Source organism: Taeniopygia guttata, chromosome 9 (assembly GCF_048771995.1).
Source record: "Taeniopygia guttata chromosome 9, bTaeGut7.mat, whole genome shotgun sequence".
NCBI classification, from domain to species: domain Eukaryota; kingdom Metazoa; phylum Chordata; class Aves; order Passeriformes; family Estrildidae; genus Taeniopygia; species Taeniopygia guttata.
The window spans coordinates 4,225,484-4,238,768 of NC_133034.1; the positions used below are offsets into that span (position 1 = coordinate 4,225,484).

The following is a 13,285-nucleotide window of genomic DNA, read 5'->3' on the forward strand; positions in this document are numbered from 1 at the left end:
TAAAACCAAATCAAATGAAGAAATGACAAAAAGCTGACACAGAAAAATTCTTTTTAAGTAGCAGTAGGTAGAGTTAAAAAAAAATACCTAAAAGGTAGATTTATATAAAATATTCCTATTGCTTAACAGAAGTTATGGGGTTACTCAAATACCATGATTAAAAAGACTGGCTGGGAGGAAGAACTCTTTCCTCCTTTTCCCTTCTAGCTTTTCAACAGCATCCCAACACTTGCATCCAAGAAGTGCAAAATGTACTCCAAGGAACACTATTAAAACCTCAGTTATCTGCCCCAAAGCAATTGACAGGAGAGACATGGGTAAAGAACAGCAGAGGTTTTATTATGTTGGATCTTGTTGTTCAGGGAAACTCACTGTGATCTCAGTGCCTTTCAGTAAAGAGAACTCCCCATACCTTGGGGCACTTGGGATGGGTGCCACACAGAGTTATGCAATATTCTTGAACAGATTACAGAAAATTCGGGTAAAACCAGGTCATAATTTAAAAATGTTCTGATTCCTAAGACTGTTACTGGGTATTTACTGCTTTGTACATGTCCCTTTCATTTTCTTTATAATAGCCCCATATAGCTAAAAGTCTCATTTCTTTGCTATTTGCTTTTTAGTAAGGCAGTGAAATCTTCCTTTTAAGATAAAAGTACAGGGCATTTCTCAAGTGTGAACTCCTCACCAAGAGGTCAAGCTGCTTGTAGCCAGAGATGGGAACAATGTCATCACTCTGCCCCAGAAGTGGCTTTTCTAATCTGAGGGGTGCAAAACCACAGTGCAATCCCTATTTTGTAATTATCACCACTCTTACAGTCACAGGACCAGGCCACCAGTGATATGATCAGCAGCAGCTCTATTTCATTAAGCACCTCACTCCAAGATGCTTTCTACATGGGGGTGACAAACTATTTGTCTTTCAAGGCCCCATTGAGCATCTAAGAGCAAACATATGCACAGATCCAAAAGAAGTGATTATTCTCTTTTTGATTGTCATTTCTGGCTGGAAGTAAATAGCAGCTTCTCAGAAAAAATGGGAATAATTCACATTCAGAATGATCAATACCATGAGCATTTTGTACTGTATTTGAGAACATCTACAGGACTCTTACAAGTACTGCAAAGGTATAGAATCTCACAGTATGTTTCTGGTTTCTTTCTGTATCAATTGTGAGTTAGATGACTTTTATTTCTTCATAAAAATGAAGAGTATGGTGTCTGTTAAATGGAGACAACAAAAATATCTTTCATAGCCAGCTAAATCTTATAATTAAAAAAAAAATGCAGTGTGGGTGTTCCAGTACATACATTATCTATCAGAATGAAGGAACATATTTAAAAGACACAATTGTAACTGACATTTAATTTAGAAGTATTTTCATATTCAACAAAGCATTGTAAATGTGCTGAATTTAAGAGATGGCTTTTTTTTTTTTCAGTCTTGTGGCTCCTAATATAATTTGGGAGGAAAAAACAAGCCAAATAGGGTTCTAGAGAGGAAAGGGCCTTGTTTCACAGAAAGCTGCTCCTGTTCTGAGGGCATGAGCACATTCTTGCTCCATCCATCCCTGGAGGGAATTGTGGTGTGCAGCTGCTGCCCACTTCTTCCTGTGCCACTCCATGTGCTCCAGCAAGGCTGAAGTGATTTGTAACTCAAGACAGAAAGGACAACTTTACCTGTACTCTCTCAGCTATTTAAAAAAGGCTGATATCACATGGAATTCGTTTGTTGGCAGGCATGTTGTTTCTTACACTAGAAAGAAATGCTGCTATTGTTAAGTCTGCTTATCCTTAAGTGAAGCAGTTTTGATGGGAAGCATAAGGCACCTCACCTGTAATTTCCAGAGACACCAGACAGACTATCTGAATTTAAAACCCCACAAAGTGGGAAATACCTAAGCTGATAAACTATAAGTTGCTCTTATGTACTCTTTTAAAGAGTTTGGACCCTTCCTTCAGCTGGCTGAAGAGCTGCTTTTTCTCTTAAGTCAGACTATTGAACAGTTTAAACACTGCAACTCATGTCTTCTTTCAGATTCCTCCAAAACATGATACGATTTATACCACAGCAATTCCAGAAGAATATTTCAATATTCTTATAATGAGATATGATTATTGGGTTGAAGGTCTTGCAGCACAAAACATTTATCTGTATGAAAACAAGGGAGGCACAAAAACCAAAAAAGTTCGGATTTCTCAAGCTGCATAGGTGACTATATTTTGTACTAGAAATCTCCTTTTAGTTCTTACATTTCAAATCTTCAGCTCCTCAGAGTTACAGGGAGCAGACTAATAACCCTACAGAATGGGGGAAACTGGATTTGAGGGCTTTCTTCAAATGGTATTTTCATAGTACAGAACTATGGCAGCAGCAGCATCTTTCAAAATGAAGACATGAATATGAATGATAAAACTAGCCCAGGGTAATTAATCCTTGCAAGAAGAGACCTCCTTGTCTATGCACAGAATGAAAACAAATGCAAGTGAAATATCCAGAAACTCCAAAATCAAATTAGGACTGTAATGTGTGCAAGCAAAAAGGATGATCAAAGTGGGAACTAAGGCTTAAGACCTAAGAACTCTGAAGTTTTTATTGATGTGACAACATCTCTGTTTGAAGAAAAATAAAGTTAATGAAATTTTACATGATGATAAACTTCCAAGCTTCCACAGATTTTTCATAAACAAAAAAACATTCATGAATCAGTGAACCACAGCAAGAGTAAGGCCCTACCAGTTTTGCAGACTGATGTAGACTTGGAGCAGGAGGGAGGGAGGGCACTTTGATTCAAGTCATAGAGCTAGGATGACCTCAGCTGCCAAATTCTGTGTTCCGCTCACTTAGGCATTTGCATTTGGATGGGCTTTTATATAGATTCTGGTAGCTTTACATTAAGTCAAACCATCAAAAGTTGGGCAATAAATGAAGACAGAAAATAGAAAATCAAAATAATGCTGATTTTGTTACAAAATCAAGGGCAGATTGAACAAATCCAAGAAGTATTTTCAATTGTTTGAAAACCTGAAGATGAAACAGTGTCCCAAATTCAAGGCATAATTTAGACCTTTATAATGTTACCTGGAAAAATTATGTCCATCAGATGAGGTTAGGATGTATGTCTGCAATTCCCAGACTCTCAAGTTAGATCTGAGGCTAAACTGGAGCTTCATCAGTGGTGGAGGCAGCAACAGCTGAAGGAACAGGCTCTGGCTCTTCTGGTGGATTGTGAAGTTTTGTTTCTGAAACACTAAATTCCATCATGGGGTCTTTCATCTCCACCACAGGTGCAAAACACCAGTAATGCTAATTCCAGCAATCCAGATCCTATTTCATATGCAGAAATTAACCCAAAGGCAAGTAATAGAAATGCATACATCATCCCATTCAATTATTCAGTAGTTTTGCAGACACATCGGGAAAAAAACCTAGCTTTCAATATAAAAATTGTCTATGAAAGAGTCTAACTTGAATTTGTCTCCATGGATCATAATTCCGCATGTGCTGCTGGATCTGTAGAAGAGGAGAGAAAAATGAGCACTCAGGTTGAGCTGCCTCAGTTGGCAGATTGGTTTGAGAATCAGGATAGCCTCCCAAGACTTGTTCTTTGCAAGGTACCAGTGCCTGAAGAACAATTCTCACCCACAGTGTGTAGCAGAACTTCTTTAAGGGTTAAGAAAAGGCCAAGCTCATAAAATTACAGGAACAGTGAGGGTCTTTTACAGAACTGGAACAAATCTGTTCTCTGTCTTTCAGAATTAGGTTAAATTACAGCAGACTTGCTCAGCAAGTTCCTTCCATCCCATGATGGTTTAATTCAGCCTCATTCCCTCATTCAGCCCTGTGCACAGTACAAGCTCACAGCGAGAGAGGGAGGACACAGCACAAGACCAACAGGCACAGAGAAAGTCACAGAAGTACAGAAAGAAAAATTACCATGTGTGTGTTGTCCTGGCATCTCAGCTGGTGTTCCCATTTCTTTTTCCTTCTGGAATTGACTCTGGAGCAGTTTGATTTCTTGATCATAGTCCTGCCATTCTGGAACTATCCTCATGGCTGCCTGCAGCTTGGGCTCTTTGGTCATTGGGTTGTTACACTGCAAACAGAACAGTCAGGCTACAAAAGGTTTCTGCACTCACCAGAGGTGCAGGGATCAATCTGCTGGTGCTGAACAACACCTGCCTGTACTTCAGCCAGAGAACAGTGCAAAGTCTCTTTCCAAATTCATAATAATGCCACTCCTCCAGATAAGAGAAACACATAAGCTAATGGAAAAAACTCAAGTGCTGAAAATGTGCAAGTACTGGTACAGGCTGAGGGAGGGAAGTGCCTCTAAAACTGGTTGCTGTATTTTAATGTGCTGTAAGAGTGAGGGAATCATCCTGCACTCACCAGATCAATGGTTTTTGCTCTCTTCTTCGAGGAGTCATCACACCATGTTTCACACCACAGCCACTCCTGGGGGAGGGACTTGATGGGTACCTGGTGAATCATGTTGTTTGGCAAATCCTGTTGTGCAGAGTAAGAGTTAGTAGCTGTTTCCATAGGGTGCAGGATAGGAGGAGCAACCCCCCTACCAAACTAACAGTATTGTGAAGGTCAACTTTTGTAAGAGTTTTCTTTTTTCCCAGTGCAAATATAAAGTGATGAATCAACACTTCATCTCATCCCATTCCAAACAAAGACCTCTGGGGAAATCCCAAGTCCCAATCTGACACCATAGCCCAGTAAAACAAAACAAACACAATAAAACATACCTGATCAAGGTTGGACAGACTGTTTGGATCCTGACTCAGGCCCTGATACTGTCCTCTGAGTCGATCTCCAGCTGCTATCTTCCTGAACTTCTTCAGATCCACAACATACAGAGCACTACGTGGAGATTATGCAATTAATAATGACTGCAATTAGCAATTACACTGGGGGTAACTCTGCAGCCCCACCAGACCCCTGAGACACAATACCCTAAAATAATCTCAGAGTGGCAGCACATCTATGATCTATTACAAGGGAGGAAAGCAGTTCTAACAAAGTCATGGCATGCACGAAAAAGAATTTTCAACAAATCTGTCTTAGCTTTGCTGTCATGCAGTCCCTGTTCCAACATTTGTTATTAACAAAGGAAGATGTCTGCTAGTTAACACTTCAGTTCTTCATCTCTAAAGTTGCAGCATACTGAAAATAACTTCAGTGTCTCTAGTGCTTCATTGGCTACAGAACCTTGAAGGGCAACAGGAAGCAACAAGTGGTTCATGCAGTGCTGCATACCTCAGCTAGTTTTCTGCTGAAGTCTAAGTAGCCACAAAAACTTTACCCCTCTATTTTGGAAAAAAAAAAAAAAAAGAATTCTTCATACCTGATGTGGTATTTTCTTCCAGCTAAATGACTTGCCCAGTATCCTGATTTCCAGAACCTGTAGCCATCCATTTCCCTTCGGCTGTCACAGAATGGGGTGTATCCATAAGGAGCACCATCCAGATTCAAATCCCTCAATTCTTTCAGATCTGTGCGCACAATCTGAAGGGAAAGGACATTTTATTTTCATTTCTAGGAGCCTGCCCTTCTAGGGTTATTTGCAAATGCTGTACAGGATTTAATTCAAACTGAGCAAACACATAAAGGAAGAATTACCTGATAGTAATTTTGCATTATGTGTAAGTAGTACAAAAATACAACACAAAAGGTGTTATCTTCCCCGCCCTCAGAGCTGGAGCAAATAAAATAGAGCTTCAAAATAAGCAGATTGGGGGGTGGTTTGACAGCTGAAGTGCAAAATTGTTTCTTAATAAGCAGTAAGAATTCTCACTGTACATTAACTGGGATTCTTGGTATCCCTTCCTCTTCAGTGTCTGCAGACCCTTCAGGGATGAAAGCTTTTTAATGTCTTTTTGACACAGATGTGGCACTAGCACAACTTTAAAAATACCACTCTAATGGGAAAAAAATGCCTTAGTATCTCTCACAAGCAGAGAAACAAACTGTCTAAAATGACAACTGGGTAGCTGGAAATCTCTCCTAACTGATCCTTCAGCTTCAGTTTGACCTGGCATGGCATCACACTGTGCACGTGCTTTACACTCACTTGTTGATAATCTGTACTTCTCATTTCATATGTACTTTTGAGAGTAGTTTTGGCAGTTGTCACTGTGCACATTTCCTGCCCTTTCCACCCAGGATTGAGGAGTGGGCACATACAAATCCTTCCAGTCCTGTTTGCCTTGCAGCAGGACAGGGCCTTGTGCACAAGGGATTTGCCTTCTCCTCCTCTGAAAGCCACTCAGATGTGGCCAAGCTAAAAGCAGGGGCCTGGGAGGCCAGAGTGGTTGGTGACTTAGGAAATACTGTCTGTGGTAAGTGTTCTACAGCTGGGAGAACAGACTGAACTGCAAAAATGGAAGGGTGAAATGAGACTCTATCTGGCAAGCTAGCTGGAATCACAGTGAGTGAATGAGGAACCAGATAACAGTAAAAGACAGGCCAACAAAACCAATCTTGTGGAAACAGGCACAAAACCCAGCCCTCAGTGAAGCATGCCATAATTACAGAATCAACCTCCAGTCATGCCTGTGAAGGGCTCAGACTTGCAATCCTTCCAAACAATATGGAAATGGTATTCAAGAACTTATTATTAAAAAAAAAAAGGAAAAAAAAAAAAAGATCAAGTAACTCCAGCCTCTGTGTTACCTGATCAGCATCCACAAAGAGGATTTTATCAACAGCTAATGGGAAGAGCACATCTAGAAAGAGGATCTTGTAACCCCAGATGATTCGCTGCTTCTCTGTTTGTTGGTGCAGCCAGCGTGGCCATTTATACTGGACAAGCTCATACTGGAAATTGTACTTCTTGGCCATGTATGGGATGAACTCCTGCAGAGGGAGGAGAAAAAAGCAGCTTATCTCAGTTCTTTGTTCCTCTGCAGGAAAAAGAAAAGCACATTACAAGAGACAGACTTCAGTCTAAGGCACAGAACTTCAGAAACTGAAATACCACAGAGAAAATTAGTTTCATTTTTAATTCACACAAAACACTGAGGTCCAAGCTGAACAATCAATACAAATTGTAAAGGCAACTAATTATTTCAGCATTTTTGTCCACACAGTTCCTTATGAGCCATTTCATAGTGATCCACAGATGAGAATGCATTACTCAAATAATAAAAATTCACAGATGGGACAATTATTTAGGGGAGTACAAAGCAGTGTAAGTGGGAGCACGTAAAATGAGAGAAGAGCATTGGGAGAATTTTTTAATGAGAAAACTTGGCCCACTGTTACATCAGCTGACATTCCCATCTGTGAGGCTTTCTCCAGCTTTGGGTGAGTTCAGGTTTAGCCAATGATGCTGGTGCAGCACTGGGAAATGGAGAGGGAAGCAGCTTGTGGCACTTTCCCCCCACCACCAAATAAATTTCTAATTAGTAACAAACCTTGAATGTAGGTGATAAGTAGTTCTTCAGAAACCAAAACTTTAAAGGAGTCTTGGTGTGTTTCAGCACAGACAACATCATTATGCTATCAAAAAGAAAAAATTAAAGCTGTTACAGGAACAAGTGGCACCCGTGAAAGATGAGCTGTGTAATAGATTACAAATTGCTGGGCTACATGATTGAATTATTTGCAATTATGTGTCAGGTAACTGAACTTCATGCATAAAGAAAAAGTGAGTAACTTCAGCCTAGTGTAAATTGCTTAATTTTATCAACAAAATTACTAAACCCCCAACATCTCTATATTTTAACTAGGCAGAGAATATACAACCTGTTGGCTTTCACAGTCTTTTGAGAACAACAGAAGCTCATATTCTTCCAAAGCAACTGTGGCTTATTCTGTAACTTCTTAACAATACGCTGGTTATATTGTAGTGAGAAAATTTAGGACAGCAACACACCACCTATTAAACTAAGTCTATTTTTAACTCACTAATGCTATGCAGGCAAAAGTGCCTATGACACACTAGAAGCAGATTCTAGTGGACTTCTGAGGCATTGAAAAAATGGGATTTTTTATCCTCTTGGAGATTGTAACCTTTTTCCTTGTGCAGGGACACTACCATTTGGCACACTGGGACTATAAATTCTCAACTAACCGTAGGAATCTCTCATATAGGTGTCCTGAAGCCACAGAGAATATATTTAGTACATCATCTTTATCCTGTTTCACATCTTCATTCTTTTGCCCTCCTGTGAATCCCCTGAAAGCAAAAACATGGTTCTGTGAAGGACAGGGAAGGGCCAGCTCTGGAGGAAAGGCTGCAAATACAGAAAATGGCTACATTTTTGCTTTAATACAGCTGGTCTGTGGGTTTTGGGTGTCATTCCCTGCTGCCCAGGGTACCTTCCCCAAGGCAGAGCGCTGTGCACAAGGACAGGGAAGGTCCAGGAGCTCAGACATGAACACCTTTTGATTGAGAGAGCACTGGCTGAGGTGCAGCAAAATTTTTTCAGGCTCTCAAGTAGTGGGGGGCGAGGGGTAAGGGAAGGTAAAAACAGGTGCAAAGCAGGAGCCCAGATGAATGACAGAGGAGTCCAATGAATGACAGCCCTGAATTCAAGTAGTCTTAACAGACAGCTGTGGAATTTCACACACACCATGGTATTGCCAAATAGTTTTCCAGTTTCAAGAGACTGAATTGGTTTTACCATTTGAGTGATTCCCAAAATCCAGATTCATTCTCATTGGTGCCATCACTTAGAAGATCTTCATTCATCATATCAAACTTTTTCTGCACCTGTGAAGCATGACATGGCTTTCGTGAGTTGGAACCACATATTGAGTAGATATTGTCAGGAGTGTGATCCTGACAGTGGTTCTGTTTTTACCTACTTGATTCACACCCCATGAGCTGACAGGTAACCTAAGCTCTCTGGGAAAACAGCTCAGTAATCAGTGACTTTTTCCAAACAGATTGCAAAGGAGCTTTTAGACACCAAAGGCATGTTAGTCTGGATGGTTATAATACTTTTCTAAGAGATGTTTAATGAGATGGATGCCAGTGATGGAGACTGGCAAAGAAAAACCTTCAAAGAAACCAACAACCCCATCCCCCAAAAAACCAACACACCAATTCCACCAGTCTCTAACTGGTATAATTGGCCACTGAGACTCCAAAGCAGATACATAGACAAGACATGAATAGGGAGAACGTCCCAAAAATAGTCCAGCACAAGTAAATGGTGTCAGGTGTGAGTGGCTCTGTTACAGCCATCACTTATCTACCAGTCATTCTCCTGGAACTTGTCAGCTATAGCATTACCTGACAGGCAGCCCTAAGAGACAGTAGATAAGTAATTTACCATTTCTTTCTTTTTTTTTTTCAAATGTATTCTCACCTAGCCTGTGTCAAGAGTGACACAAAATGCATTGCCAGATGAATACAATCTATCTGTGACAGATAAAATGCTGGCTCAATGGACATACTTGCTTATTACTTGATATATATAGGGCATACAAAACTGCTTTTTCTTAAAGTTATAAGCAGTCAGGAAAATGTGAGTATTATTGTAGGTCAGGGACATACACAAGGAATAGGACTTTGTCCTATTTTCTCCTGTATTAAAAACCCAAATCAAGTCTAGAGATGATGCTCTCTACCCCTGATACTGTGAGGTGAGCTTTGTGCAGACTGCCTCAAGTGTATGCTCGTGGGTAGAGAGCTTCAAGCCTTAATCCAAGTTTCTCCCCACTGTTGGTCAAACAGGCTTCTTTAAGAGCACCTCTGATTTTTAAACTCACCTTCACTTTAATAATTTTGCTCTTGAAGTTATTGAGAACAACAATAACTTCATTAGCTTCAGGTGGAGAGTCTGTGCCATCGTGGCTGAAAATAGAGCAAGATACTGACTTTTACTACAAAGCAGAAATATGTTCTTTATTCCTTCTGCTCATTTTTATACATGTATTAAGCCTCAGCACTGCAAAACAGGTTTGAGACATGACAAAGAAACAAATACATTTATTTGAACACGCTTAATGGGATTTAAAATTAATTAATTTCACCTAGCATAACTTATGTTCAGTATGAAATGTAATTTGCTGTCTAATTTGCTGTTTAGGTTACCACACTTTGGCAAGGGAATCATTAGATTCACATATCACAATGCCTATCTACTTCAGAAGTTTTATAAGAAAAAGACTGAAGAATTTCTTATCCTGACCTACCTGTAGATCCTGTAAATATCTTCAGATCTGCCTTTTCTCAGTCTTAGAGTCCATGCACCAGGATTGGCTTTTAATTGGAAGTAGCCCTGTGAAGTGAAATGAATATTTGGCAGTTTCCAGAAAATGCAAATGCAGAAAAAATAGCTTTAAAGTTATGTGTTTTGACTCACTGATTTATATCTAGAATGTTATTTGCAAGCCCGTTGATTAACATGACTTTAAGGCTTTAAACTCAGAGAACAGGAGAAAAGCCCCAGAAATTATTCCATTCAAAATTGTTGGGTTTTCCCCAAGAGATAGAAGCTTGAAAAGGTCTGGCATTATTTGTTAGATCAAAGTCTTCATTGTCCCCATGGGAACAGTGCAAATCCATAGTCTTTTCCTGCAAAAGGTTGCCTTCATGAAGGAGTGAAAGAATTTCAAAACACTAATTTGTAATTATACTACAAAATCTAAAGGGACTCTGAAGCTCTACAGAGCGGTAATTCACCTACAGCAGTAAGTAATAACATAATTTACATGTTAAAAGATATCTCCCCTACAGAACTTAAAAATTCAAATATTGTGTTCAAGTCTTTCTAAGCTTCAGATTCCAGATCTGAATATTTTCCTCTGTGGTTTAGATTATGAGACCTATAGAAGATCCATGCAACTGTAGAGATGTTTTAGTGTCCCTTTCAGTTTTGTACCGTGGCTTCAAATGTTTGCAGTTCCTATGTGAATCAGGCTGCTTTAAAAAGGAAATTTTAAAATATTTTTTGAACATTTTGGTATAGCTAATTAGAAAAAGGACACTTCTGAGTTTTAGTCCCCAAAATAAACACACCATGTGATCACATGTAAAATAAGGGACATCTTTCTTTCTACAGTAAGAAATACCACATCATTCTAGGATATACTCTGGCTAAGTATATAAAGTATATATACTATATAGTATATAAGTATAAAAGGCACTAATTGAAAAGAAGTAATAATTCTAAAATAAATATTTAGCACCATTGAATATTTTTCCTTGTTTTTATTTTAATTCGTTTAAATGAATGTAACACCTTTAAAAATTTAAAGATTAAAAAAAGACCAACACAAGAGGCAATTGACTTCAGTTTTTCACTAACATTACATAACAAGAAAACATTCCAGTAAAAAATTTCCTCTGCCATAATTCCAGCCCATTAGCTCTCTCCTGTCCCAGTGTGGATGCTGAGAACAGACACATCCCTTATGCAGTGACATTACAAAAGCAGCTGCAGGGAACAATCATACACTTGGATTTCCAGCACCTTTCCTCAACTCAAATAAGCAAATCCCATTCTTTCACACTTCCTTTATTTTCTACAATGCCAACTATTCTTGCTGACTCTCTCCATTTATGCCACAGATCTCCTGAAGAAATGGGTCCCAAAAACGAGACAGCCTGAGGCTCACAGCACCAGAGTGGATGGCCCAAGGAGGACCCTGTCCCAGGAAAACAACTGAGCTTCCTTGGAAAGGGGCTGCTTAAGAATATTGGCAGCATTTAAAGATCTTCCAGAACATCTCAGAAGGGAAAGGAGTGCATCTTGAAAGAGATGAGAGAGAGCACAAGGCTTCAGTGTGAGGAATGATGGGGTCAGGTGCATCTGCAAGCAGCTGTGGAGTGCAGGTTACACCCCAAGGCCAGAGCCCCGTGCTGGGAAATGCTCAGGGTGGAAGGCAGGGCTGTGCTGCCTGGCTGAGCTGTGCCAGCTCCAGGGAGCACTTACCAGGTTGGCCATAACGATGGTGTCCACGATGACAGGGCTGCTGGAGGTGCCCAGGGTGAACTGGAGCCCCCGAGGTGGCTGCCCAGTTGTAATGTCATAGCAGTGGCCCTCCAGCAGCAGGTACTCCAGTTCATACTCTGCAGCTACAACACTCTCCACCTGGAAGGAACAGACACTGCTGACTGCAGCACTAGCTCTGAAGTGCCACTTTTAGTCATTCAGTTATAGTAATTAAAAAAACAATTTTACCAGAGTAATTTTATTGTTAGACAAATGCCTAGAAACCCTCAAAGAGCTCAGCTCCTTTGAGTGACAAACCTCACACAAATATTGTTAAGAGTGGTCTAAACCAAAATAATTTAAACCTCAACATATGCTAGGATAAGAAAAGGGAAGGATTGTTTTTCTACTCCACTTTTCTTTTTTTATAAACATTTACTGGAGAATGGAGTTCATATCTCATAAAAAGTATATGATGGGATACAGAATTTTGACTGCAAGTCTGTTTAAAGCTGGTCTCACCTAGTATTAGCCATTTGAAATAAACATTTTGTTTCGCACTTACAGGGCACTAGGGTACTGTCAGGAAACACCTGTTCCTTTTTTTCCTACACTGAATTAATGTGCCAAGGAAAGAGAAGAGAAAAAATAAACAAAAAAATAAAAACCCACAACCCCAAAAGACTTGGGTCCCTACCAGGCCAAATTCAGATGTAGCCTGAGTACATAAGCAGAATGTTAGTCTAATCCCACAAAGCTTCTCCTCTCACTGCACATCCAAAATGACAGTTTAATTGCTACAGCACCAACAGACTGCACATTGGGAACTGGAAATGGTGCACCTGCAAAAGTAAAGCTCCTGTTTATTTGGAAGCTCAGGAGGGCACTTGGAATGCCTGAAGCATTTAATACCCCTCTCTCAGGCTTTCAATTAATCAATGGGGCAGGCATGGAAATCAGAGGCTTGAAATGTAGTATTAATGCTTCATTTATGGCTTTAAAGTTAGGGAAAGAGATTAAAAACAAGAAACTCCTACACTAAAACACGCTAACCCAAAACCCAAACCATAAAATACACACCCAATTTCCTAGACTTGTGAATAACTAGTACAGGATTAGCAATACAAGATATACCACAATACCATATCATATTCCCAAAGAGTATCAGAGAGATGCAGAAGTATGAAGGGACTAATATCAGTGAGAAGGGGACCCACATTTGTGATGCCCACAAGACTCACTTTTCCAGAGGCCTGTTTGTAAAGGCTTTGACAGTCTCCTTACACATACATGTGTAATACCTTTACAACAAGGTAAATAAATAAGAGTTTTTCCCTATTTTTCCCTCTGAATGTGGGGCAGCACTGCCCAGATGCACAGTCCA

General features: G+C 39.9%; 1 protein-coding gene across 3 annotated transcripts in view; it reads right to left on the bottom strand.

The window, feature by feature from the left end:
- Positions 1-318: 318 nt before the first annotated feature.
- Positions 319-13,285, bottom strand: part of UGGT1 (UDP-glucose glycoprotein glucosyltransferase 1) — a 40,988-nt gene continuing 28,021 nt past the window's right edge. For all 3 annotated transcript variants that reach the window (XM_072933126.1, XM_030280425.4, XM_030280427.4), the window contains 12 exons: positions 11,902-12,060; positions 10,160-10,245; positions 9,734-9,818; positions 8,641-8,729; positions 8,088-8,192; positions 7,429-7,513; positions 6,686-6,868; positions 5,358-5,518; positions 4,759-4,873; positions 4,394-4,510; positions 3,938-4,097; positions 319-3,514 (listed from right to left, as the gene is read on the bottom strand). In XM_072933126.1, coding sequence (XP_072789227.1) covers positions 3,489-3,514; positions 3,938-4,097; positions 4,394-4,510; positions 4,759-4,873; positions 5,358-5,518; positions 6,686-6,868; positions 7,429-7,513; positions 8,088-8,192; positions 8,641-8,729; positions 9,734-9,818; positions 10,160-10,245; positions 11,902-12,060 — 1,371 coding nt within the window. In that variant the 3' untranslated portion in view covers positions 319-3,488. The remainder of the gene's footprint in view (positions 3,515-3,937; positions 4,098-4,393; positions 4,511-4,758; positions 4,874-5,357; positions 5,519-6,685; positions 6,869-7,428; positions 7,514-8,087; positions 8,193-8,640; positions 8,730-9,733; positions 9,819-10,159; positions 10,246-11,901; positions 12,061-13,285) is intronic.